The 25,904-nt window shown below is 49.7% G+C and overlaps 2 protein-coding genes across 3 annotated transcripts; one reads left to right on the forward strand and one right to left on the reverse strand.

Moving 5' to 3' along the window:
• Positions 1-1,824: 1,824 nt before the first annotated feature.
• On the forward strand, positions 1,825-19,928 carry PCYT1A (phosphate cytidylyltransferase 1A, choline). The gene is made up of 9 exons (XM_058812003.1): positions 1,825-1,905; positions 8,548-8,688; positions 11,434-11,533; positions 13,736-13,852; positions 15,800-15,951; positions 16,749-16,827; positions 17,506-17,648; positions 18,683-18,871; positions 19,450-19,928. Exons 2-9 carry the CDS (start codon positions 8,572-8,574, stop codon positions 19,654-19,656), a joined length of 1,104 nt encoding a protein of 367 aa, XP_058667986.1. The 5' UTR covers positions 1,825-1,905; positions 8,548-8,571; the 3' UTR covers positions 19,657-19,928.
• Positions 19,929-23,013: 3,085 nt separating this feature from the next.
• On the reverse strand, positions 23,014-25,665 carry SLC51A (solute carrier family 51 subunit alpha). 2 transcript variants are annotated; one of them, XM_058812502.1, is made up of 9 exons: positions 25,525-25,665; positions 25,239-25,333; positions 24,714-24,868; positions 24,539-24,612; positions 24,306-24,464; positions 24,063-24,174; positions 23,815-23,961; positions 23,513-23,618; positions 23,014-23,396 (listed from the first exon to the last, which is right to left on the reverse strand). In XM_058812502.1, the coding sequence occupies exons 1-9, from the start codon at positions 25,557-25,559 to the stop codon at positions 23,260-23,262; spliced, it is 1,020 nt and encodes a 339-aa protein (XP_058668485.1). In that variant the 5' UTR covers positions 25,560-25,665; the 3' UTR covers positions 23,014-23,259. The 2 variants fall into 2 exon arrangements, with proteins under 2 accessions (XP_058668485.1, XP_058668486.1); XM_058812503.1 differs by having other exon boundaries at positions 25,239-25,311; positions 25,525-25,552.
• Between the last annotated feature and the right edge of the window lie 239 nt (positions 25,666-25,904).

Consider the following 25,904-nt stretch of genomic DNA (forward strand, 5'->3'; position numbering starts at 1 on the left):
ATAGCTTGTCGGCATTTCTTAGGTGAGCATTTTGACAATTCTTTGTAAATTAATCCACAAAGCTGATCTCTGATTCTGGTTATCCAGATTTGTTCCTATGACTCCCACAACAATTGGGCTATGAATCTCAGCTGTGTCACATGAGATGGTATTAATTGATGGAAAGTCGAGGTATTTAGGACATTAGGTCAGGCCAGCAGCCCACACACCCCGTGACTGCCAGAACTCCTCCCTGCAATAAGTGCTCCTTGGTTTGGTGCAATTTGGCACCCCTGGATGCTGTGAGTGATCACTGCTCCTCAGGCTCTTCAGCAGATACTGCAGTGATTTCCCAATCTCTCTTATAATCGTTTTGGAATATGAGGGTGGATGTTTGGAGACCAGCTTTGCTAGGACTCCAGCCTCAGAAAGGCTGCAGTAGATCTGCAGAAGAATGCTAAATCTTCTCATCTCCCCAAAAGTTGGAAGACCAAGTGGGTTGCTGAGACAGTGGGTGCCAAGAGAGTACATCTTAGTGTGCCCGTTGGAAGATGGGATGCTCTGTGGTGATGCCTGTACTCTCTCTGCTGACAGAGCAAGCACAGCTGAACCATTCCAGTGGGATGAACAGCTTTCAGAGTGCCAAAGTGGGGTGAGGTGAGCTCTGAATCCCACCCTCACCAACTGTTACAGCAGAACACACCCTCCCCATGCAGCTCTTGGAAGCCAGGGAAGTAAAAAATTACAATGCATCTTCTGGAATCCTTTCAGTGTGCTGGAGGCAGCACACTGCTGCTTCTCTATTGTATTAGTTTGAAATATTTTGGCTATGAGTCTTCCTCTCCTTTTCCTCTGGTGGGAAATGAAGGGTAGATTCACTGACTGCTTTGTTGCTGCCTGTGGCTGTCACCCACTAATGGACCTGCAGAGAGATGTGACAGTGATGCTCTGTTTGTGCACAACCTGGGAGTGTGACTTTTGGGGAACAGCAAAACCCTCCACACAACATTTTCCAGGAGCTGGTACATATGACCTCAGACTCGTTTTGAAGCTTTTATAAAGCCATGGCTGTTCAATCAGAATGTTTAACCTTGCACTTGCTCCATTTTGGAGGTGTTTAATGGCTTCTTCACAAAGGTGTTTACAACGCAGGTGAGCAGATTTCAGTCTGTAATCGCTCAGCCTCACCACCCTTGGCTGTGGTGTGGAACAAGTAAGGGATGGTGTATTTCCCCTGGAGAGAGATTGAGCCACTGCTGAAGCACTGCACACCGGTGTGGGCAAGCAGGGCAGCTCCCTCCTTCCAGAGCCTCCGGAATTTACACCAGATGCATCCATACACTGGATGAACGGAGAAAAGACTTCATCAGTCTCCCCTCCTCACGATGGGAAGCAGAGGGGCAGGTACTGATCTCTTCTCTGTGGTGACCAGTGACGCGACCAAAGGGAATGGCCTGAAGCTGTGTGCTGGGGTTTAGGTTGGGTATCAGGAAAAGGTTCTGCCCACAGTGGCTGTTTGGGCACTGACCAGCCTCCCCAGGGAAGTGGTTATGGCACCAAGCCTGGCAGAGCTCAAGAAGCGTTCGGATAAGGCTCTCAGGCACCTGGTGTGACTCTTGGGGATGGTGCTGAGCGGGGCCATGAGCTGGACTCGGTGATCCTTGCGGGTCCCCTCCATCTCGGGATATTCTGTGACGCGCAGAGCCGCGGGGCAGGACCGTCGCGAGCCGGAACGGAGGTTCCAGGCGCGGATTCCCGGGACGCGGCTTCCCCGCGGCGGGCCGGTCCCTTCCGTGGTTCCGGGCGGACACGCAGCGGCTCCGCCCGCGCCCCCCTGGCGTCGGCGGGAGCGGGGCGGGGCCGGGAGCGGCGGCGGGGCCGGACTCGCCGCGCTGGGCTGCGGAGCGGCGGCGGCGGCGGCGGCTGGTACGGCGGCGTCCGGCGGGAGCGGGGGGTTGTCACCGACGGGGCGGGGGGTGCAGGGCACGGGGAGCGGAGCGGAGCCTGGCACCGGAGCGGAGGCTGCGGAGTGCGGTTAGACCGGCGGCACATGAGGGCACCGCTCGCTCCCCCTGCGGAGCTGCTCGGGGGTCCCGCCCGGGCCCCTCTCCCGGGGCACGGGCTGGGGGCTCCGGGCCGTGCTGGCCGGTCGGGACGTGGCTTTGGGCGAGAGGGCAGTGTCGGCTGGGGTGGTCGTGATGCGCTGCGTCCCCTTTGTGGGGGCTTGGGCAGAGGCCGGGGCTCGGGCGTGATCCTCTGGGATGGCAGCACTGGCAGCCGAGAGCAGCACTGGTGGCTCATTGGGAAACTTCTGTAGTGCAGCCTCAGCGCCTGGATGTCCCGGGGGCTCCGGGGGACATCCCCCAGCCAGGGGACACAGCCAGGGCCTAGGGAGGACAGTGACGAGGTGGCCCTGGCTGCGGCGGAGCAAGGTGTGACCCAGCTGCTGCGTAGGCACACATCCTCTCTAACCCTCTTTCTGTGTCCACCGGAGTCCTGGCTGCACTGATTAATGGTTTTGCAATGGGACTTAAAGTCCTCAGGAATTCCGAGAGCTGAGATGCTCCTCTGGAGTCCTCACTCGCTGTGGAGGGCGGTGCAGGATGCTGCAGGTGGCCTTCGCTCTGTCCCCTCCCTGTGATGCTGCTGCACCAGGACCCTGGCAAAGGTTGGGGTGGTCAGAAACAGGTAATGCTGTGTTTCCATCTGCAGAACCCCAGGGTCTGAGGACAGCCACTGTATTTGGTTTTGAAATTCAGATGACAAATACCCATGCATTATTTCCCAAATAAGTTTTCCTGATATACACAATTATGAAATTTCCTGATTTTGAATTTTTTTCCTGTGAGATCTGGGTTGTAACACTCTTTAAATTACTTTTCCAAGAGCCACAAATAATACTGTTCCAGTAGGGAATTGGTGTTGATGTGTAAACCTGCTAAAGGAGGGTTACACCTCCAGTCTCAAGAAGCTCTGTTGCTAATCCCTAGAAACAAAACAGTGCAGAAGTCGGGTCAGAATAGCCACCTATTCTCACACTTTATTGTTCCTGACAGTATTTTTTCTGGTATTCTGTAATAAGTAAACCCTATTTCTGCTGCTTCACTCACCCAGCAGGGGCTGTCACATGTCAAGACACTCAGTGCCTGGAGGTCATGGTATACCCAGAAGGGCTGTGAATTCACAGAGGTCCTGACAGCAGTTTCTCTTTTTTATGTGTATTACTTAGCAGCACTATCTAGGTGACTGCACTGAACTGTTTTCAGTTGTGGTTAGACAGTTATCTTCAGCCATTTGGGACTTTGTTGGAGAAAAGCAGCATCTTTTCATCAATTGCAGGACATGAGTACCAGAGCTTCTGCTTGAGAGAATATCAGCCTGCCTGGACCAGTAGGGGATGCAAGGCCTGGCGGGTTGTTTTAGCAGGTGTAGCAAAGGTGAGGATGCTGTTGGACTGATGTGTGGCACTGGCTGGACAGGAATTCCTTTTATATGTTCCTGTGGCTTTTAACACACTGTGGGACAGCTGCTTTTGTTGATCTTGATCCAAAGTAGCTGAAGCAGCCTGTGTTTTACAAGTGGACAGGACTGTGCCAGATCCTGCAGTAACCTTTTTAAGGGGCTCAAGGGCTTGACCATGAGCAGATGCTGACTGTGGGGAGTGGTGCCGTCTGTCTGGAGGTGAGCAGGCTGGGTCATATCTATCAGCACTCTGCTCCCAGGCAGGAGCTCTGAGTCTGGAGACTGGGACACAGCTGGGCCTGGCAAGCCTGGGCTGGGCATGAAGTTGCCTTGGAGATTGGGCAAGTTTTTTAAGCGCTGATAGAAGAGATCCATGATGAGTCTTCTGTCATTAACCTCTCCCAGGTCTCTGTGTTTCCGCAGATCTCCATGGGGATACACACCAACCAGTAAGGTTAATTGGAGACTGGGTGTTGCACATGAGGGAGAACAGGGGGAAAAGGATTCTCTTCACTCTATGGTCAAGGAATGCAGAGGAATATAGAGTTGCTTTGGTACTTTATAGCCTGGCAAGGGACCTATCTGAAGTGACTGGACTTCTGCCTTTCCCCTGAGGCTCTTGCTTACATGCTGTCCATGTGTCAAGGCAATTCTCTGCAGACAGCTGGCAGAGTGCAAAGTTTAGTAGTGTTGACTGCAGATGAGTCAGCAGAAGAGAAATATCTTGTTCCTGTAAAGTGCAATGATCTTGTAGGCAAAGCAGCACATGACAGTCACATCTGACTGTGCCAACGCCTCCCAGGTTCAGAGGGACGATAGGACAGCCTTGGAGCAGGCGGTGCCACCCAGGGAGCTGCGGGTGTCCCAGGGCCTCCCTGGTCCAGCTGCCAGTCTTGTGCTTTGGGTCCCTGGTGGGAATTACAGCAGCTTTGGGCTGGAGCATTTACTGAGTTGGTGCAGCAAGCTCGTTTTCAGTTTAAGTAGCAGCATTTATTTTGCTTCACAGGTAAATCTGCAAGTGAAAAGCAGCAGAAGTGGCAGAAGAAATCCTGCTGCTGATGTAGGTTTGCAGTTAATATTCTCCAAGAAGTTCTTCAGGACATAAAAAAAAAAAAAAGGCAGATGGGCCAGGTCCTCATGCCATCAGTGTGCCTAGGGTGTAGAAAGATCTGACCTGCTTCTCCAGTGCAGTGTGATGCTGGAGTTCTCTGACACCACCAAGACTGGAAAATGGCAGCACTGTCCATAAAGATGCAGACAGTGAGGTAAAGCTTTGGCTAAGCAGGAAGATTTGCTGGACCTATTCTCACCTCTTCCCCATGCCAGAGGGGTCAGCTTTGGTGTTGTGGTTAAATTCCAGTTCTGATGATGGTGTAGTTAACTGACACCAAGGGAGAAGTTTTAAAATCCTTCCCTGCCTGTATTTTGCTTTCCTTTCTAGTAATCAATGCTTGTCCCCTTTCCCCTCCAGAAGTGGCTGTGTTTCAGTAGGATTCAGTGATTCCCTGACAGGAAAAGCAACTCTTTTCCCATCTGGCAGTCAGCTGCTCCTTGCAGAGCCTGTGCAGGGGTCTCTCTCTCGATGAGTTAGCTGGCAGGTGATGCAAGGCTCTTCTTTGATACAGGATACACCAAAGAAATATTTAAGAAGAAAAGCCCTGAGTGTTTTATAAAGTGGTGCAGGGATTGTGATGTGCCCGTGGCTTTTCCAAACGGGGCACTTGCAGCTTTGCTCCTTTGGAGCAGTATCTCGTATTCAGCCATGAACTCAATAATGCAGGAGGGTGACACCTTAAAATAGATCAATATTAATATTTTACAGCAAGGCTCTTTCTTCTGGTTATGCTTGGTTTCTATCTTGGCGTGTTCAGAATGAGCTTTGAGTTATCTTCTCTTTCCTCTTCCCCATCTGCTGCAAATGTAATTAATTTTAGAGCAGGCAGTGTTTTATGCATTTGGAGAAGCAAAGCCATATCCTCATCTGTTAAACTCAGCTTCAGGTGCTGGATCCCACTGTTGGTAAATAATTGCTTGAGATGCTATTTTAGTCACTTAGGTCAAAATGAAGCATTCTAAGATGAGTAGGCTTATTGCAGTAAGGTGTGGTGTATTCCCTGTTTTTTGTGAAGCCAAGCCTGGTGATGGGAGGACTTCCCAGAAATGCACCATCCACAGGACAGAGGTTTTAAAGTTCTGAATAGTGGTAAAATTATTGTTTCATTTCTGCATTAATTTGAGTAATTAACAGAGCTGTGTCACTCATGAGATGTCCGGACGCTGCAGAGGCCAGTTCAGCAACATCTCACCTGTCAGGCCAGAGCAGACACAGCATATTTATCCCACCCTTGAGGCTGGCTTCTCACTTGGTACATTGGGGAGAGCTGCTGCTGTGTGGCTGATGCTGTCTCACCACTGCTGCTGATTTAATGCACAGTGAATAATAGAATCTCTGAAGCTGGAATCCATTCACTTAAGTTGTTTTTTGCCATCGTTTAACTGACTGTGTATACCCTGAGAAATGGAAAAGTTAGGGTGGATGGTTGGGTGTGGGAGGAGCTGGAAGAAGCTGTTGGAGTTTTCTCCTGAGCTGGGACAGTGCTGCCCTGTACTGTAACCTGCAGTTCTTTGCCTGGCCATGGGATCTGCACCCAGCAGCAAGGGGCTGCTGATAATTCAGCAGAGACTGTACTTGTGTGCAGTGAAGTCTCGTTGCTCTGATGGGGGAAGAGCTTCACCTGGTTGTGTGTGGGGCTGCTGTGTCTGTGCTTCAGCACCAAAGCCTCTGCTTTTGATGTTTTGCTGGGCAGTGGTTCAGAATGTCTGCATTCAGCACACATTAACAGACCTTTTAATTCTCTCCCAAGGGAAGGAAAGAAAGTGGTCAGAGACCAACAGGTGACTTGAAGCACAGTGAAATTATTTTAACCAAATAACAAAAAAATCGACTGCTGTTTGCCCCCAGTGTTTCCATGAATTCTGGGGTTACTTGAACCAGAGACAGACGTTTGCTGCTTTTTTTGAACTTCATGGTTTCTGCTGGGACCAGGGTGGTGAATGACTGACGCAGAGTGTGCTTGCAAGATGACACCTTGCAAAATGTAAGAATTACTCGTGTCATACCCTGTGTTTTTACAGAGGCACTCTGGAAGCTCCTGCATTTATAGCACGGATCTCACCTGAAAGTCAAATGCTTGGTTAAATGTTTAAAGACTTGTACCTGAGGGTTCCAAACTTTTTTGCCTGAGGTTATGTTTGCACTCTCCCATATGTTTGTTCTCAGGAAATAGTAATTTAATTACAGGAATGGGGGAAACGGCAAGCTTGACTCACAGTGAGTACTGGATGGCTCACACAGTTCTGGAATGTCCTTGTGGCTGCTCTTCACTGTCACTTTTATCTTCTCAACAATATTTTTTTGGCTCCCTACTGACCTAAGATTCTCTTTCCTTGTTCTTAGTACATAGTGGTAGGCCTAGCAGAGCAGCCGAGGATACTTATATGTATGTAGCCCCAAAGCAGTTCAGCTGTGTCTGACCCTAAAACTGCCCATAAGGTATCATCATGCTGATGCTCAGTGGGGTGGGAGAGATATTTGCATCTCGTTAAACTGCATTTGTCTTGTTACTTTGGAGCATTCCTTAACCTTGAGTCATGTGTGCTTGAGTAAGTCCGATCACTAAATCTGCTATTTAGCAGCTCTTTCACAAAACACACCCTTCTTGGCTGCCAAACAGCAGAGCTTTGCCAGTGGCCATTTGAGGGCAGTCACAGCTCCTCACGTAGCTCATCCCAAACAGAACACTCCGCAGAGCCCCTCTACTGCTGAAAAGGATGGGATTCAGAGGGGCATCTGCTCTTTGTCACACCTTGCACTTGCCCCACCTAACATTCCAGCACACCCACTGCATGTGGGTGGAGAGGCGTTTTAAATTCCACCCCACTCCTGTTATTAGGGAGTTGAAGCAGCACCTTAGCATTGTTAAGGATCGTTGCTGGCTGGAGGGGCCGTGCTGCTTTCCAGGCCACAAGTGCCACGTGCTGCACTGGAGAGGTGCACACTTCAAGTCAACAAGAGACATAATGCTGTTTTCTAGTTTTTGCAAATCTAGCACCCATTTCTAACTCCTGCAGCAGCTGGAAAGGGAATATTCACTGCCATGCCTTCCTATAAATCCCTATTTTTGCTTCAGCTGTGTGAAGCAGGAGTTACTAATACTCCAGGCCCATCTGCAAAGGTACAGTGACTCCAGCCCAAAGCACAGATAACTTACCTCTTTATAACTGTCACCATTTCTGTCCCAAATTGGCGGTATGTCTGTCTGTTCATCAGAGAAGCAGTTCAGCTGAGCCACCACTAATTGCAAGCTAGTGCATAAAGTGCCAGAAGTGTGGCCTAATGTGGTGTCAGCAGCTGCTTCACCATCTGCTGAGTCACCACTGCGGTGGGGACAAGGGACAAGAGGGGAACACGGTGGCAGCTGTCCCAAGGTGGGCTGTCCCCGCTGGGCAGCTGCAACTTTGTCTTACACAAACAGCAAAGCAAACAGCAAGCCTGTTTGAAGTCATTTAAGTTACGAGCCCTTCCCTTTATCCTTCTGCATAGACCCTCCTTCCTCTCTTCAAGACTGTACAGGGAAGAGAAGGAAGAAGGACTGTACATGCACACCCACCAGCTGCCCTTGGGGGTGTAAACGGTAAAGAATCCAAATGAGAGCTGGACAAGGGCTGAATGTGATGTGGGCATGCCATATCCTTAGCTTGCCTTTAAGATGCAAAAATAGCATTATTAACCTCATAGTAATGATTTATAATTTGCGTTGCAACTCTTGTTTCAGTGTCTCTCCAGCCAGCTGACTGCTGCACGCCTCTCTCTGCAGAACAGCTCTGAGTTGCATTAAATGATTCAGTATTCCCACCAGGCACTGTTTGTCAAGCCTTGGCAGCTGATGCCAAATACAACTGGCTAAGCCCCTTGTGAGGTGGCTGTGTCTTTGCACTGACCTTCTGTGCACTGTGCCTGCTGTTGGCTGATTCTGTTTTGGAAGAACTGAGAAATATCTCTTTTCTTTTTTTTTCCTTTTTTCCCTCTCCTTCATTTTGTTCCAGTTCTTTCTGGACGTGCTTGGCAAGATGGAGCCGCCGACCTCATCCAGACTGAATTCCCGAAAGAGAAGAAAAGATGGATCAGGCCCTAATGGGGCAACAGAGCTGGACGGAATCCCTCCAAAAATGTCCCGACGCTCACTCGTAAGTAAGCAGAGATAAGAATTTTGGGAGCCTGTGAGATGAGGACACTGAGCTGTAACAGCAGGAAGATACAGGTGGTGGTTTATCTGTGGACAGAGAAAACAAGGCAGGGGGCAGGGGATAAGAAGCAAATGATAGTAGCTCTCCTTCTTGCAAATCCAGTTTGGAATCTTCCTTTGTTCATACTAATAACATACTTACAACGTGGGCTTAAATTAGGTCTGAGGCAAGCATTGCTAAGCTGCTTTTGTGGTGTGTCCAGCTTGTCACTTAAGCTGAGCCAAAGAGGCATGCATTTAGATAGCCACAGAGAAGCAGGCCTTTCTCCCAGGTGGGTTTTAAGTGACCCACTGGGAGGGAGAAATACTCAGGAGAAGCACATGACAGCTGCAGGAGGGTCTGAAGCCTGTGAGCACCTGCAGAAGTGATCTGTTGAATCCATGCTCTGACACACAGGGTAGATCACTGTTCATTTGATTTTCTTGGTCTGGAGAGGGACCACATTTATGTTGCTGGTACTTTGGGAGTGCCCAGAAAAAAAAAAAAACCACAACAAACAACCAAAAGGATTTCTTTTCTAGGTCAACATTGGGATGGCTTTAACTAGCTAATGCTAGCAGGATCCTTTCTGAAGGGGGTATGATCCAGTTAATGCTACTGACAAGGGCTGTCTTTAACTTGTCCTTGCCACAAGATTGCGACAATTGGCTTTTTATAGTTCTTCTCTGCCCTCTTCCTGGAGCTGTCCTGTGCATCACGTGTGCTCTAGTTGTTCTTTTCTTATCTCTGTCAAAAGCCAGCTACCATCCCTGCCACGTCATACCAGGGTCGTGGTCCTTGGCAGAATGTGGTGATGTGTTGCAATCTTCCTCCTCGATGACAACATTTTGCTCTTCAGGAGGGCTTCAGCCCTGTCACAGGGCATTGACAGTGGTGGTGAAGTAAGAGCAGCACCAGCAGTGAGAACTGGGGAGGCAGGCATTAGGAATGGAGGCTTGAGCTGTTGTGTGACTTATCCCACAGAACATTTATGTCCTTCACTGTTGCCAAAACCCACCCTGTCCCTCTCAAAGATCTCATGTATTTCAGTAAGGAAAGAGAAGTGTGCAGGTTATTTATTATTCTGTGGGAGTCACTTGCTCTTCAAGTTGCTATCTGTCCTCTGTTAGAAATAAAGCATTGGCAAACAGCACAAGACAAGTAATATCCATCCACTTTCTAAGCTTCCTGCCTGTTTTTAGCCACAGGGCAAATACAGTTCTCCTGGTGAAAGATTTTTTTTTCTTCTTTTTGCAAAAGTTTTATTTATTATAGCAAGAGTAATAGTGTTGCCTAACTGTGAGATTACCTTGAAGCCTTTTCCACTCCCAGCTAAGCAGCTGTTGGCAGAATGTTCCCCTGAAGCAGCAGGGCTCAGCAGCAGATGGTGGTAACAAACCTGCTGACACATAAGCCTGTTGTATTGTGCACATCAGGTTGAGTTTTGACCCTCAGTGGCCCTGCAGGGGAAGGGCAAGGTTCTGGCAGGACCTTTTGAGGACATGTCTCTGTGTTCCTCAGATAATTTTAATAGGGCCTTTTGTGCTTCTATTCCTAACTTCAACTAAACTGCCAAGAATCTAGTTTTATAGGGAAGTCCTAGACTTACTGGCAGTGATGAGAGGAGAGACCTACAGGCCTTATCTGACAGTAAGGATCCTGGTAGAGGAGGTGCTGTGTGAAATGTGGAGCCCTTGGTAACTTAAAGGAGATGTTCAGCAGGAGCAGCTTGTTTGACTGTCGTGGTCAGTGGTTGTTTTCCTGTGCATTTCACTATAAGCACTCTGATAAGGATTGACACTGGCCAGAATAGCAGTGGTTTTTCTGGTTGCAGTGGTGCTGGATGCTGCCAGCATTCTGCAGTGGGACAGGAAGCCAGAGAGGAAACTGCAGATTAGCCCGTTCAGCTTGAAGGTATTATTGTAATGATTTGCAAGCTTGTTTCCTAGTGTTCTGACTCGGGAACAAGATGTCCATTGCAGCCCTACACCTTCCAGCTAGAAGGAAATTCAGCTCTTTGTTTTGTAATGGGAAGGGCAAATGTTTCATTTCCATTCAGAGCAGACCAGAAATGATGGCTGCACTTCAGCTGTTGATTAAATGTACTGCTATTGTCAAGCTAGCAGGCTGGAGGGGTTTTCTTGCAGCAGTTGGAGTTATTCTGACACAGATGAAGAGGAGTCTGTCACTTGTATGGCTCAAAAATGGTGACAGCACACACATGCTCTCAGAGTTAGTGCTGCATTGGTATTGCTCTTCTCCTTGTTCATATACTCAGATAAAAGAGCTGTTACAGTTTGTACATCACAGCACAAACACTCAGGCACAGCAGAGTGATGGTCTTGCCAGACTGGTCACAGCTGGAGCTGTGACAGTGAGGTTTGAGCTTGGCCTGTGCTGCTGTGAACTGCTGTTTGTCAAAAGTCTGAGTTTAGCAGCTGCAGCTCTGACCTTCTGATTTTCTTGCTCCAGTAGAAATACTGTCTTCTAAAATCTGCTTTTCTCTCTCTCTCCCTCTCTAAACTCAGGCTAATCAGCCTGCAAGGCTGTTTTGAGGTTTTACACTAATTATTCTTTTAGTACACGTGTCTGAATTATGCAGAGGCAGTGAGTCACCTGGTGGCTGGGACGCTGTGATGGCAGTGCTGCCACTACAAACTGCCCTCACTTTTGCAGTCTCTCAGTGAAACTCTCCTGGCTCTTTAGGGCCTGCGGGAGCCAGCCCCGTTCTCAGATGAGGTGGAGATCGACTACAGCAAACCATACATCAGAGTGACCTATGAAGAAGCCATGAGAGGGACCCCCTGTAAGTAAGAACACAGACTGGAAGGGGATGGTATGAATGTTGGGTTTGGGGGATGTGGGTATGATTGGGATATCTCTGAGACCAAGCCAACCTTGTGTGTTTGACCAGGTTTACAGCCAATGACAAAGTGAGTGCTTTGGTGATTAGATAACTGTTTCCATGGGAAATTTGGCTGTCAGTACCTGAAATTCAAGTTTGTATGTGTGAGGAGATTACAGATATTTCTTTTAAACTCTAGCTGAGCCACTGACAGCCATAGAACTCCACACTTTCTGTACTACTATGTCTGAGGCAGCTTAAAGTTAAGCCTTAAGCCCTTTAAAAGTCATATTTTTTAAAAGTCATATTTTCTGAAACTTGAAACAGGCAAGTAAAACCAATTTATATCCTTGTCAGACTGTCCCATTCTAGCCTTGATTTGAATTAAAGTCAGTGTCATTAAACACCACAGGCCAGCCTGTCAACAAAAATCTGTCCTTTTATTCTCTAAACCAAGCTGGGAAAAACACTGTTCTCTTTGCAAGTCCACAGGGGAGGCAGAGGCACAGCTGACTCCTGAAGGCTCTCTCCTGCCAAACAGAGTGTGCAGACAGTGCTGTCTTACCTGGGCTCTCTGTTGTGGCTACAGAGGCAATAAAAATGCTGCGCTTCTATCTGCTTGACTGCTGAGAGATGAACCAGCTCAGACTGAGACCTGGCTGTGGTTTCCTGCTGGGGTTCTGAAAATCCAGTGTATTTCACAGTCTGCTTTTATTTCCCAGCTGAAAATCTCCAGAGTCTGCACAAAGGTCTCTGATTCAGCAGTGGTGGTCTCCTGCCTGCTGAGACTAAAACACAGTGCACACTTCCTTGTTGCTGTTTGTGTCTGTGCTCAGGAACTGCAGCTGCTGCAGGTACAGAGGAAAGATAAGGGTGTCCCAGCCACTTTCCAGAACGTGAATGAATATTCATAAAGGTCTGCTAGGACCAGTCCTCTTCTGGCATACAGAAAGCTTTTGCAGTCACAGATCTCCTTGGCTCTTCAGAGCCTTCTGGCATCCTCAGATTGCGGTCTTAGAACCACTAAAAAATTATTGTAAGAGGCTGTCCTCAAACTGATTCCTCTGCTCAGCTTGAACTTAAGATCCCTGACCTTTGCATCAACTCCTCTTCTTGCTGCCTCCCAGTCTCTGTCTCTGGGTACCTCCAGGGCTCTCCCCAGACCTGTGAGGTCTCAGCTTCCTGTTAGGTCCTGTTCTCTCTGCCCTTCTTCACTGCAGCTTTGCTGTCCCTGTGCTCACCACTCCTCTGAGTCTGTCTGAACTGAGCCAAGAGAGCAGCAGGCTGTTCCCGAGTGTGTCACATACAAAGAGTGTGGCTTTTGATTATCAGCAGCAAGAGGACTGTGGTCCTGTGTGGTCCCAAGATCAGAAACCTCCAACTGTTACATGGCAGTGCTAGACTATCTCACTTTACCTCTGTGCTGCCCTCAAAGAACTGAGCTACAGTTTCTCCTGGCAGAGGTGGCCTGAGGGAAGTTTTGATGATGATGATGATGATGATGATGATGATGATGATGATAATAATAATAATAATAATAATAATAATAATAATAATAATAATAATAATAATAATTTTTTTTTTTTTTTAGCTGATAATGCCAGTGATTCAGCAGAATTGTGTCTGCTTTTCTTTGATTAGTTCAGCTGTGTTTTTGAATAAGGCTATACACTGCTTGTTCCTAGGGGAGCTGATGCTGCTGGTCCCTCCACCAGACTGTGGCAGCAGGCTGCAGAGAGGGATGCTGTAAAGGCCTTGAGATGCCATCCTAGCAGGCAGGAGGAAATCAGGCACCTGTGAAACATTTGAGTCAGTTCCCCTCTGGTGTGCAAAAAGTTAATTCTGCATTTGGATTTCCATAGAAGGGAAATGTTCAGGGTTTGCTTTTCCCTTGGTCTCTCCTTCACCTTGTTTGGGTGATACATGGTAGGCTTTCAGTCTGCCTTTATTTGTGGCTGTATTTCAGCTCTGTGCTCAGATGCATTTGTTTCCACATGGGAAGGCAGAGAGCCAGGCATTTTTCTTCATACTTCTGTCCTGATTATGGTGCTGCATTCTGTAACCCCTCCATGACTTTCAGAAGGTCCTCAAACGTGAGTATGAGCAGCAGCTGCTTCTCCAGGCAGGCATATTCACAGCTGTGTCTCTGTTCCTTTGGCACAGTGGATCGCCCTGTCAGAGTTTATGCTGATGGAATATTTGACTTGTTCCACTCTGGACATGCCCGGGCCTTGATGCAAGCAAAGAACCTCTTCCCAAACACATACCTCATTGTTGGAGGTAAGGAGTGACCTTGTTGACTTTGGCTGTTGCAGGAGTACAGTTGAGCTCTGTCTCTGGTTGTGCATACTGAGGTTTTGTCTTTGTGGCCTCAGTGACTCTCACTGCAGACACTTGTCCCAAATGTTGCTGGAGTCTTATTGCAAAACTTTGAGGGCTGGATATGTCTGCAGAAAGATATCCTGCACCAAATTAATACTTAAGGAAAAGATTTTTGATTGTGCTGTTTTAATTTGACCTTTCTATTTTGTGACAGGTACAGGTGAGTTGCACATCTGAATATCAAAATATATTAGGGATCGTTGAGCATCTACTTTTGACTCATAAATGAGACAGCTAAAGTATGAGCCCCTCCCATGGCTGCTTTGTTCACCTGTATTGCCCTGCAAGTCACTCCCCAGCTCCAGTTTCCTGCTAGAGACTGCTTAGTGTCAAACAGATCCCAGTGGGAGCATGGAGATCACAGTGGTTTCTTGGGCATGTGCCTGGACACCTGGAAGTCACTTAGGCCTTCCTTCTCAAAATAGAAGTTCCCATTTTGTCTGTTAGGTCATAAGTCTTTAGATGGTGCCAGGAATATCCTGCTGAATGCCTAAAGGGATCTAGCAGAGGTGTTTCAGCCAGGCTCCTTCAAGCATGTAACAGGAAAAAAGATACCCCTTCTCCGGCTGCTGCAGTGCATGGGCCTCTGCCCAGGCAGTGCCTCTGCTCACCCCTCCACCCACACTGAGGGCACAGCAGGCTGTGCATGTTGTCCATCAGGAGCTGACCCCTACTCAGGCTGCACAATGATGCTGAAGAATGAGAACTGAAAATACCTTTAACTAGTTTTCTCAACTCCTGTTGTCTTCATGAAGAAAATGAAATTCTGACCCTGCCATAGAATGATTATAACATCCTTGAGTGTTTGTTTCCTTATCACAGTTCCAGTCATTGCTGAGAGCATTCTAATAGTGATGTGCCTGCACTTCTTGTGTGCTACAGTAGTGTCTGGAAGGGGAAGGGAGGGAGGAGAGCTGAAACAGTTGCTCCAACCTACAAACTGCCCTGAGCTTAGAAATCTTAAAGGCTGAAAGACATCCCCATTTACATGAACACTACAACAGACAGGAAAATAACTTCAGGTCAAACTATTGACATGTTAAAGTAGCAAGGAGTGTAATGACATTCTGTGCCTCTGGGAGACTGGTGAGGAGAAGGGCAATGAACTTGCACGAGGACTGAGACAAGAGGCCACATCCCAGAAGAACATTAGCTCCAAGCAGGGAACAGTCTCCCCCAGTCTTTATCATCTGTTTGTCTAGAACATATAAATAAATCCAATACCAGTGATACTGGTAGTGTCTTGTTTACTTTTGAGTCTGATAATCAAATACAACTCCTTCTTCAGTATCTTACAGTGCAGATTATGAAGAGTTGTTAATTTACTTTCTCATAGAACATAATAATTAAGCTTGATTTCCTGTGAACTCCCCCTTTGTTTTAACATAAACTTTCCAAGAGCTAGACTGTGGTATGGCATTTTATGAAATCAGAAGTTCAGGCAATAAGTTTTTTCAGATTCCAAGCCTGAGACATCCATTGCTTTAAAGGTGGATTTCTGAGCAGCAGGCCCCCCAGGTGCCATTTCTTATAGAAGAATGGTCTTCTGTGTTAGCTGGTTTTCTTGACAAGTGTTGAAAGCTCTGGAGACTTTAAAGGCTTGGGGTGTGTGGGTCCCCAGCTTGGGCAGAAATTCTCCAAGCAGCCTGCCCAGAATTGCTCAGGAGTTTAGTGCCCTGTAGCACTCCGTGTTCCTGGTGTATTGTGGCTGGAAGAGCTGGGTTTGAAACACCACCCTCTGTCAGCTGCTGGCATTGTCAGGTCCAGCACAATGTGGGCCAGGTCCTTTTATTGTAAGTCATGGGGGTAAGTGCCTCAGACTGTGTTCTCTGCCTGTTTCTGCAGTGTGCAGTGATGAGCTGACCCACAACTTCAAGGGTTTCACGGTAATGAACGAAAACGAGCGCTATGATGCTGTGCAGCACTGTCGCTATGTGGACGAGGTGGTGAGAAATGCACCCTGGACCCTCACACCCGAGTTCCTGGCAGAGCACAGGGTAATCTGTGACATCTGATCTCTTTGGAATTTCGATTAGCCTCTCTCTGTTTATAGCAAGAATTCATCTTTGGGAGTGACCTCTGCCTGAGCAAGCTGTTTCTGTTGAAGCGCCTTAAATATAGAATGAACTGGGTTATGGGAATTGAGTGGGTTTCTTGGGAGTGTAGAAGCATTTGCTGAGCTGGTATGTAATGTTAAAATAATGTAGAGATTGTGACATAATGAAAAAGGTTCTTGCTATTTCAGTAGAGATTGGTGCTGGATACAGATAGGTGTGAAATGCAGTAGAGAGAGGAATAGGTGTGTTTGAAGTGATTTCTGGGTGGTGTCTGGTCCAATTCCCTGCTTACAGCGGGAGCAGCTTAGATATACATCAGCCTCCTTGCCACAGGAGACCAGACAAGCTGTCTTGAAAGCCTTTTATCAGCTGGTGAGATAAAGTGAAAGGAATCTCTTAACATCTGTTGAACAGCTTTGGGAGGTGAAGGAGTCTCTAGGAAAGCTTGCTTAGTTTACCGTTGTTGTCGTTAACAAGCCATTTCTCTGTGGAGCTTAAAGCAGCTGTGTACCTATTCCCAGCCTTTTCTTTCCCCTCTGTCATGTGCTTACAATTCACAGGCAATTGCTACTGAGCACTTGGGACTGCTCTGTGTTGTGTTGTTACAGAGGGAACGTCCTGCTGTTCTCTCTCATACCCATGAGTGGAGTTGTTGAGCCGAAAGTTACCATCTTTCGACAGCAGCAGGAGATCTGCACGTTCCAGATAAAATGTTGACTTGCTTTTCTAATTTTCAGATCGACTTTGTTGCACATGATGACATCCCCTACTCTTCTGCTGGCAGTGATGATGTCTATAAGCATATAAAAGAAGCAGGTGGGTCCCCCTCAAATTCTCCAGGGCTTCTTATCAAAAATCTTCTGTAGTTTCTCTTGTACCTCTGTAATGCGAGATTATGCCCCTCTGATCTGCCCAGGAGCCTGTGGTGGCAGGAAGGAGAAGCTCTGGGCCCTACTTCATAACACTAGGACTGTTCCATGGCCCAGCATTAATTCCTAATTTCAGTCTAGTTATTTTGATTGAATTAACAGCAACCTCTTGAAAACATACTACAGTTTAGCTTAGAGATTCTCACAAATGGGAAATCTGATGAACTTAGCAGAGGGACATCTCTAGCTGTTAAATTCACTGGGGATGCAGCTTTTTTATATCTATCCAAACTCAGCCATCAGAATGTTATATTTCCATCCATTAAAATGCAGGACCCCTTGTCCTGTCCTTGTCCCCACACTACTCTGTATGCAGTCAATATTTAAGCCAGCTAAAGTGAAGACCTTTTCATTAGAATACCTGCTATTTTGACAGGGTTTTGGCATGTTTTGGTCTTACTTAGGCATCCCAGAAAGGATGGCTGTGGTATTGTACATTTAAGGACAAAGATGTGAGAGCAGTTAGCAAATGTTGACAAGAGAAGTTGTTTTGTGACAGAGGCGGCAGCAGCTTTTTGCCTTGTGTCTTGCTCAAGCTGTCCTGGGTCCTTTTCCCCAACTTTAGGCATGTTTGCACCAACCCAGAGGACCGAGGGCATCTCCACATCCGACATCATCACGCGCATCGTGCGGGACTACGACGTCTACGCCCGGCGGAACCTGCAGCGGGGCTACACGGCCAAGGAGCTCAATGTCAGCTTCATAAACGTGAGTGGAAGTGGGTCTCACCCCACGCTGCAGGAGCCAGAACCTTGCTGAGTGTGAAGGGAGTCTTGTCTAGTGATAGCACAGTCCTGCCATGTGCCAGTGAAAGGCCTGTCTGTAGAGCTAAGCGTTGGCACCAAACCAGTGTCCTTGGAGTGAAAAATAGACTTCCACCCCTGAAATCACCTCAGGGACCCACTCAGAGGAACTGGGGGGCTGCTAATGCTGCTGTCTTGTTAGAGATGTCTTGATGATGTCTTAACTATTGAAAGAGCCGGAGAGAGGGTGTGTGGCAAAATGTATGTTTTTCTTGAATGAAGAGTGAGTTGTTCTTGACAGGAGCTGCTGTCTCATCTCTCTCCTCTTCCCCTAGCCACCTCCCTAGGGTAGAGTCATTTGTTAGGATAAAATCTGATGCTGTTTCCACTGTACTGTTCCTTTCCTGGAGCTGCAGGAGCAGCAGTGCTTGGGTAGGACAGAAGGATATGCCCTGATCCTGTGCTGTGCAGCTCTAGCCCTCAGAAAGAGTACATGGCAGAAGACATTTTTGATGTTAGAAGTAAAGTCATAAACATTTTTTTTTATCACTCAGATACTGTGCCTGTGAACAGCAGTGAAACAGGAGAGGTAACGGCTGCTTGGCCTCTCCTTGGCACATAACTCTGCCTCTGTTTAAAAACACCCAGCAGAAAGACTGGTGCTGTTGTGATATGCAGAGACCTACAGCAAGTCACTCGAATCTAATCTGTGTGCTGTATAAATATTTCCCTCTTCAATGCACTCCTATTAGATAGTGCTTATCTCTGGCTTTAGTCTTGCTTTGTGTACTGTGCCAGTGCCTGCCACAGAGTGTCTCACAGCCCCACTGTGTCTGCCATGTAGTCTAGGAAAGAAGTGTCATAGAAGTGAAGGAGGAATGTCACCAGACTAATGGAGATGCTGAGTCTCAAGCAGCAGTTCAGTGTAGTTACACAGAGCAGAGATGGTCTCCACTCAAATCTGGTGATCTGTATTCTGATCCACCACTCTCTGTGCAGGAGAAAAAATATCACCTCCAGGAACGTGTGGATAAGGTGAAAAAGAGAGTGAAGGATGTAGAGGAGAAGTCAAAGGAATTTGTCCAGAAAGTGGAAGAGAAGAGTATTGATCTCATTCAGAAATGGGAAGAGAAGTCCCGGGAGTTCATCGGCAATTTCCTGGAGATGTTTGGCCCAGAAGGTGCACTGGTAAGGAGCTGCTATGGGAAAATGGGAAAGGGAATTTTGGAGACATTAACAGACATTGTAGGTCTTCTACAGGGTCTGCAGAGGAAAGGTCTGGCATTTGTTGCAGTGCTCAGTGTGCTGCCAGTCTCCAGACAAGTTGTCCCAGGTTTGGGCAGCCTGTTTTCAGGGAGTACCCACCATTGCCAACGAGATAATGCCAGTTACATTGTAAAGTGAAAAACTCCCCTGTCCCAGAGCTGACCTGTAAACTCCAATTTGTGCCCTGCTGACCACTGAGCTGCCAAGAGGATGGTGGTCACTTTGTCATTGGCCTAAGATGAGTCTGAAGCAAATTGTTTATGCTTTCCTGCACTGTTGGGTGAATATCACAGGTATTTCATGTTAGAAGTGCTTGAAAAAGAGTGGTGATTACACTGTGTGCAGTTTCCAAAGCCCAGAGTGATGCTGGGGCTTTTTCTGCTCTTAAATAGTATGAAGTTCTGAAGGGGCACAACTCAAAATGCTGCACAGGGTGTAAGTAATGTCCATTTCCATGAGTGTGCAACCCATGCTAACAGTCCTCCTGCTTCCCTCACCAGAAACACATGCTGAAGGAGGGCAAGGGCCGGATGCTGCAGGCCATCAGCCCAAAGCAGAGTCCCAGCAGCAGCCCCACACACGACCGCTCCCCATCTCCCTCCTTCCGCTGGCCCTTTTCCACCAAGACTCCTCCTTCCTCCCCTGCCAACCGCTCCAGGAACGAGTCTGCAGTCACCTATGACATCAGTGAGGATGAAGAGGATTAACCTACCTGCCAGGATTTGCTGCGGACCGCTAATCGCTGAATCCTAAGTCCAGACCCACTGGGGAACTCTAAATGAGCAAGAGAGCCATAGGAACAGGGCTGATGGCTGAGCACAGGGCCTTGGAGGCACCCGTTGCTCATAGCAAGGGCTGCTGCCTGGAAGCACATTCAAACCTCCTCTCCCTTCTCCCCCAATCCCCTTTTTATTGTTTACGTTCTAGCGGTTTCCAGGGTGAAGATGGTTTTTATATTTTAAGAAAATATTTGTTAAAAGGGCAAGGAATAGCATTCAAGCGTGGCTTTTGTTTTGGTTTCTTTTCCCTTGTTAAACCTCCAGGCAAGAGAGAGAGTGGGAAGACCCATCTGTCTCTTCTTTCCTTCAGCTCCTCTGTCTTATCCCCCCCCATCCCCGGGCAGTATCTGTGCCACTGCCAAACAAAAGACCCCTCAGTTCCTCAACCAACATGACCTCGAGAGCATGCACAAAGCAGTGGTGTAATGAGGCTTCTAGGAAATAGAGACATCCCTGCTGGGCTGGAGCTGATAGGAATCTGTCCAGCAGACCCTGTAGTGCTCACATGCCTCTTAACTGAGCTTCCCAGCGTGTTGCAGTGAGGACGTGCTGGGCAGGGGTACCAGCTTGGCACGCAGGAGCTACACCTGGGGAGGACTTACAGCACTGTAGAGTGGCACACCCCGTAAAGTGCACAGCATTCACAGCTCCAAACTGTAGAGGGCCTACAGGGGAAAGGCCTTTCCAGCTAATCTTAACAAGACTGCTAAATCCTGAGCTAAAATTGAGCCCTCAGTTGCTGTTGGAGAGAAGAGAATGAATCTTTGCTTCAGGGCATTTGCTGTTGTACATTTCCTTGGGTGTGAGAGCCCAGGTAGGAAATGAATGTGTCTAGTCTTTTGAGAAGTTCCTTGTTCCAGTCTGTGGTGTGTTACACATTTTAGTGTCTGTCCAAACAGTCCCTCAGCACTGTGCTCTGTGTGTGTTTGTCTGTGTTTCAGTTGCTGTGCTGTAGGGGCTGCAGGAATCCTTCACACTGGTGCCATGAAGTCGCTGCTCTAAGGGCAAAGCAGCCAGTGTGCTGCTGCTGTCAGTGTGTGCAGCTGGACAGATGAAGGGCCCCAGTTCTGTGTGACAGTTACCTGGCTTGTGCAGTACATGCACAAATCCATGCCTGCTCACTCTGCTCCATGAGGCACGATGGAAGGAGCATCAGAGAGTGCTGCAGCTTTTTAAGGGTATTTAAATGCATAGTGCTCGTGTGAGTCCATGGTCCAAGTTGTGCCTGCTGTTGTGTCTGTGATACACACTGAGCTTTGTGGCCTGTGGCTCCCCAAGGGGACTTGCCCTCCTCCTGGCTGAGCAGAGCAGGTCCAGCACCCTGTCCTGCAGCCAGCACTGGAGAAACTGGCCTTGCTGTCATGTAGCTGTGGAGCTTTTCTGCCAGGGTTTGCCTCTGATAACCACTGTCTCTGGGTGGAGCTGCTGGGCTGAGTTGCCTGTATCCTGTGGTGCTGGGAAGAGAGGACAGCTCAGAGCCCTGTCAGCAGTGCTGCTGGGAGGTCTCCAGAGCAGGATGTGAGGCTTGGGGAGCAGCACGTGCAAGGAAGAAACTCATCAAGTGCTGCAACAAGCTCTGCACACTGTGATGCTTCCAGAGCACGTGGTGGCCCTGGGGTAGGAACAGGCTGCGGCTTCTTTCCAGCTTCTGTCTTGATGGTCTTTTGTCACGTTGCCCAAAGGGCTTGACAGAGGTTATGTGCTTCTCTTGAAGTCAGAACCAGTATGGGAAAGGGTATTTTGGGGATCACTAATCTGCCACTTGGATCTCTTTCAGCAGGGATGTGCACAGCTGTGGGAGCATGGCTGACTGCCGTGGATTTTAAACTCTAAGGAGCAAATAACAGTCACGTGGTAGAAGCCAGTTGTTAATCCTCTGGTTTATGAGTGGTAGAACACTTTGTTTGTATCACTCACGTTGTCTCTTCCCTCATCTTCCCTTCCTCGCCCTTCCCTCGGCGTGGATGTTGCGGTTGCTTCCCTGAGCCAGATCACAAAGGCCAGGCTGCTTTAGAGCCTTACTACTGTTTTAAACACAAGTTATGCAACAGTGTTCTGTAAGTTTGGGTATCCATGATGTTCTGGATTGTGGCTTGTTCTGCAGAGACCTTAACAAGCTTGGTCTCTTTGCACATTCTGGGGTGCTTGGCAAGCCAGCCATGGTTTTACATGTAGCTTGGAATAACAGAGCTGTTTCTTGTAACCAATAATCTCTGCTTCCTCCTTGCACTGAAATTAAATTGGACACTGAAATCCCAGTCTAGTCCTTTATTTTTCCTTTGTTTTGTTTTCTCCTGGATTGCTGGACCAGTCTTCTCCAGCACTGTCATATTTTATCGGGAATAGGTAAAGCTTGATCTTTCAGCAAAACATGAGCCAAGTTCCCCAGGCTCATCTCATTCCCACATATACACCCAGTGCTGCTGCTTCAGGGCTGTTCTGCACAACTCTAAGCCATCCCTTCCTCTTCAAAAGAAGCATCCAGAAGAGACATGAAGCAAAAAGTGCAGTGGAAAAACAAAAGTTTACTAGCATGCAGTGAAGAGCCCTGTGGAGTTTGATGCTGCCAAATCTAGAGGCATCTATTCATGTGAAACAGCCCCATTTCACTTCCTCTGTAGATCTGGGGTGTGAGCCCCGGGAAAGGATTTTCTGATGGCAAAGAACAACAGCAACAGACAGAATTGAGAAGGACCAGAGATGGTGGTAGAAGCAAGAGCATTGGAGAATGCTGCAACTTTTTTTAACATGTGATCTGCTCATTTGAAACCATGGGCTAAGTTGTGCTTCTGGTGTCTGTAATGAACACTTGGGGTCAAAAGATTACCCAGTGGTTTCTGCAAATTGTTACTGCTCCTGATGTCCATCCCCGTGTCTAGAGCAGATACTGGTACTGGACTGAGGCTGGTTAAGGCAGCATTGACTAATTCCCAGTGTTACGAAGGTGCTTCAAGGCTCCTTCCTTTACCTGGCACCTAACTGGCAGGTGTGGATGCTCCCTGTGTGCTTTCAGGAGCAGCCAGTCCCACAGAGGGCAGGCCCCAGGGACGGGCCAGATCCATCCTGATATCCTGGTAGAAATCACCATTGTCCTGGGCTTGCCTTGCCTCTGGGACCCCAGCCAGCAGCACCCAGAGCTCAGTGTCAGAGCTGGATGTTGGGCATCCCATGACAGTCCCACGCCATGGCTGTGTTAGTCTGGGCTCCATCGTCCTCCCCCTGCATGGAGTCATCTCCCACCCAGCCTAGGCAGAGATAATATGAAGCCAGTCACCAATGCGAGACTCTTGTAAATATTTATCTTTACTCAGTGCTAGACAAGAGCCCCTGGGCTGGAGGTGGCTCCATGGACCCCCTTGGCTTATGGCTTTCAGGTTTCAGACCTTTCATTCTGTCCCAAGATGCTCTTTCCCCTCCTGCCTCTGCTGCTGCCAGCAGCTCCCCATGGCCAGTGGAGGAGGAGAAGGTTGTGCAGGGCAGACCAACCCCTCACCCCACTCTGCCCTTGGCACTCCAGTTTGTCCCTCCTGCTCACGCCTTGGCGTCGGAGCCTGCGGGTGCGAAGCTCACGGGCTGGTAGCCCGGTTTGTCGTCCTGCTTGCGGTAGTACATCCGTGTCAGCACTGCCAGGATGAAGGTCTGTGGGATCAGCAGCTGCACGTTCATCTCTGGAACAGGAGAGGGGCCATTTGAAGTTGCTCTCAGCCACCATGCCCACCCCCCATGCCATCTCCATGATGGAGGGGCCTGGCTGGGAGTGCTGCTCTCTCATCTCCCTACTTACGCTGGGACCTGGCCTTGGAGGAGAAGGGCGGCGAGCAGGCAATGCTGCCGTTGTTGGCCAGGATGCTGAAGATGGCAGGCTGGAGCGCCGTCAGGAGGAGCAGGATCTGCAACCACCAACACCCTGCTGTGAGGGCTGTGCTGCTGCCCAGCTTTCAGCCTTCACCTTCCCCCCGTCCTGCAGCCAACGGGGCTCTCACCTAGCAGTGGCTCCTGCCCCACCATCTTCCCTCATGCTGCCTCACCCCATCAGTGCTGCAGAACCCCTCACCTAGGAGGGAGCTGGGCAGGACAGGGGCTCACCTGGAAACAGGTGAACTTGGCCTGCATGTTCTGCTCCGCCAGGTGCAGCCGGGCCTGCCGGAAGAGGATGCCCAGGCCCCACAGCCCAAAGAGGGCGGAGGCACCAATCAAGGTGTTGATCCAGAGGGCCACGCTCTCCCCTGAAATCTGAGGGGGACACACAGAAAACATTACTGGGCTGACAAAGTTCAGGTGGAGGCTTCCTGTCTAGGTCATCAACCTGCCCATCCCTGTGCTTTGGCACTCACGTCAGCAGGGTTGTAATTCCCATCGGTGGCCAGGACCAGCCCCAGGAAGACAGCGACTGCCTTGAAGAACGCATACTGGAAAGTCCCCAGGATCATCAATTTAAGCTTTTTCCTGGCATGGTGAGAGAGACAGGTAGCACTCTAAAGTCCCCAGGTCTCTGCCCAGGGAATTCTCTTCCAGCCCAGCAGAAGCATGGGGTGAAAGCTCTCCAGGGGCAGAGGTTTATCCCAGCTCCCCCTCACCTGCTCATGGTGATTTTGGGCAGGCAGGGACAGCAGCAGCAGCAGGGCCCGGTGCTGACCACCATGGGCACATCCTTCAGGGTGCTGAGCAGTGCTTCCTTCCCCCCAAAGCCCTCCACCATGACCATCATCAGCAGGTAGAAGCAGACAGCAAAATACCTGGGGAGGAGGAGGAAGGCAGGTCAAGCGCTGTGGGCTCTGTGGTGCCCTGTCCCAGGGTGGGTGATACTCACGCCGTGGTTGCCATCTCCACCACCATCATGGAGCGCGGGAACCACAGGCCAAAGCAGCTGATCACTGACACAACCTGGGGGACATGTGAGCTTGGCACACTGGCACTCCCCCCTCCTGCGGGCTGGCACCCCTTGGGTGGCCCTGGCCCCCCAGGACCCCCAGAGCCCAGCTCACCGTAGGGGCTGAGCTGCTCCAGCAGAGGGTCTTCATCTTGATAGGGCAGCGGATCTTGCGGAAGAGGTACGAAACCTCTTCCACATAGATCACAACCGACAGCAGCGTCATGATGGTGCAGAGGCCCAGGATGATGAGCTGGGCCATGTCCAGCTCTGCCAGGGAGGGGTGAGAAGCTGTTTTCATCCTGTCCAGTCCCCCCTGGGGAGCTGCCCCTCGACCCACCACTGCCCAGGTTTAGGAAGCTCTGTGCCATGCCCTGGACATGCCTGTCTATGCCGGAGCTGGCTCTTCTGTGCCACTGTTCCCTGTCCCATGACACCTGCCCCTGTGCTGGCCCTTCCTGGGCTGTCTCCATCTCTACAGGCAGGACTATGGGATGGGAGGCTAAGACCCTGGCACCAGTTTCTGACTTCTGAGGCTGCTCCATACCTGCTCTTGCCTCGGCCACCCTACCACCTTTATCCCTGTCCTGCTCCCGCCAGCGACAACAGGAGGTCCTGCCCACCCTGTCCCCCCACGTACGGTGCAGCAGATGCTGGGAGGTGGGCGGCAGGGAGAAGCAGGCGGCCGGCACGCTGAAGTTCCTGATCAGCATCTCCACCAAAGGGCGGGAGAACCTGCGGAGTAGAACCGGGAGTGCTGCACAGGGACACGGGGACACCCGGCCCCGCAGGGTCCGAGCAGTCCCCTGGCTGGTTTGCCTCACCACCAAGGCCTCCCTTCCTTTACAGAGGAATCATCCAAAGTTCCGATCCAAAAAGTTGGATTTGCCCGGCTGCAAAGCGGCACGGGAGTCTCCAGCACTCACCTGGGGTCATCTGCCAGCTCCCAAGTGGGCTCCATCCTGTTCGGCTCCTCGCTGTCTCCGTCCCGGTGCCTGTGGGGCTGCTCGGCACCGCCTGCCTCGGCTGCCCCGGCCGGCCCACGGGGTCAGAGTCCCCGGGGCAGGGACCGCGGGACGATGCCGCGCCTCCCTCCAGTTCAACCAGAGCCTGCAGAGCCTCCCTCCCTCTCCCGCAGCCGCGGGCACCCATTGGCGTGGCCTCTCGCCATCCCGGCCCTCCGAGTGCTTTGGCCACCAGGTTATCGACCCGCGAAGGCATTTGTCACCCGAGCGGGCACGCCCGCGTGTGCCAAGGCCCGGGGCGCAGGGCACATGTGCTGGGGTGACACCGCTGCGCCCTCGGC

Source organism: Ammospiza caudacuta, chromosome 11 (genome assembly GCF_027887145.1).
Source record: "Ammospiza caudacuta isolate bAmmCau1 chromosome 11, bAmmCau1.pri, whole genome shotgun sequence".
NCBI lineage: Eukaryota > Metazoa > Chordata > Aves > Passeriformes > Passerellidae > Ammospiza > Ammospiza caudacuta.

What these genes read in the sequence shown, in the direction of transcription:
- PCYT1A (XM_058812003.1), top strand. Translation starts at nt 8,572, where the DNA reads ATGGAGCCGCCGACCTCATCCAGACTGAATTCCCGAAAGAGAAGAAAA. An exon ending in CACATACCTCATTGTTGGAG is followed by an intron (nt 13,853 to 15,799) that starts GTAAGGAGTGAC and finishes CTGTTTCTGCAG; the next exon opens with TGTGCAGTGATGAGCTGACC. An exon ending in AGTTCCTGGCAGAGCACAGG is followed by an intron (nt 15,952 to 16,748) that starts GTAATCTGTGAC and finishes TCTAATTTTCAG; the next exon opens with ATCGACTTTGTTGCACATGA.
- SLC51A (XM_058812502.1), bottom strand. Translation starts at nt 25,559, where the DNA reads ATGGAGCCCACTTGGGAGCTGGCAGATGACCCCAG. An exon ending in GGAGCAGCTCAGCCCCTACG is followed by an intron (nt 24,613 to 24,713) that starts GTGAGCTGGGCT and finishes CATGTCCCCCAG; the next exon opens with GTTGTGTCAGTGATCAGCTG. An exon ending in GTGGAGATGGCAACCACGGC is followed by an intron (nt 24,465 to 24,538) that starts GTGAGTATCACC and finishes CCTCCTCCCCAG; the next exon opens with GTATTTTGCTGTCTGCTTCT.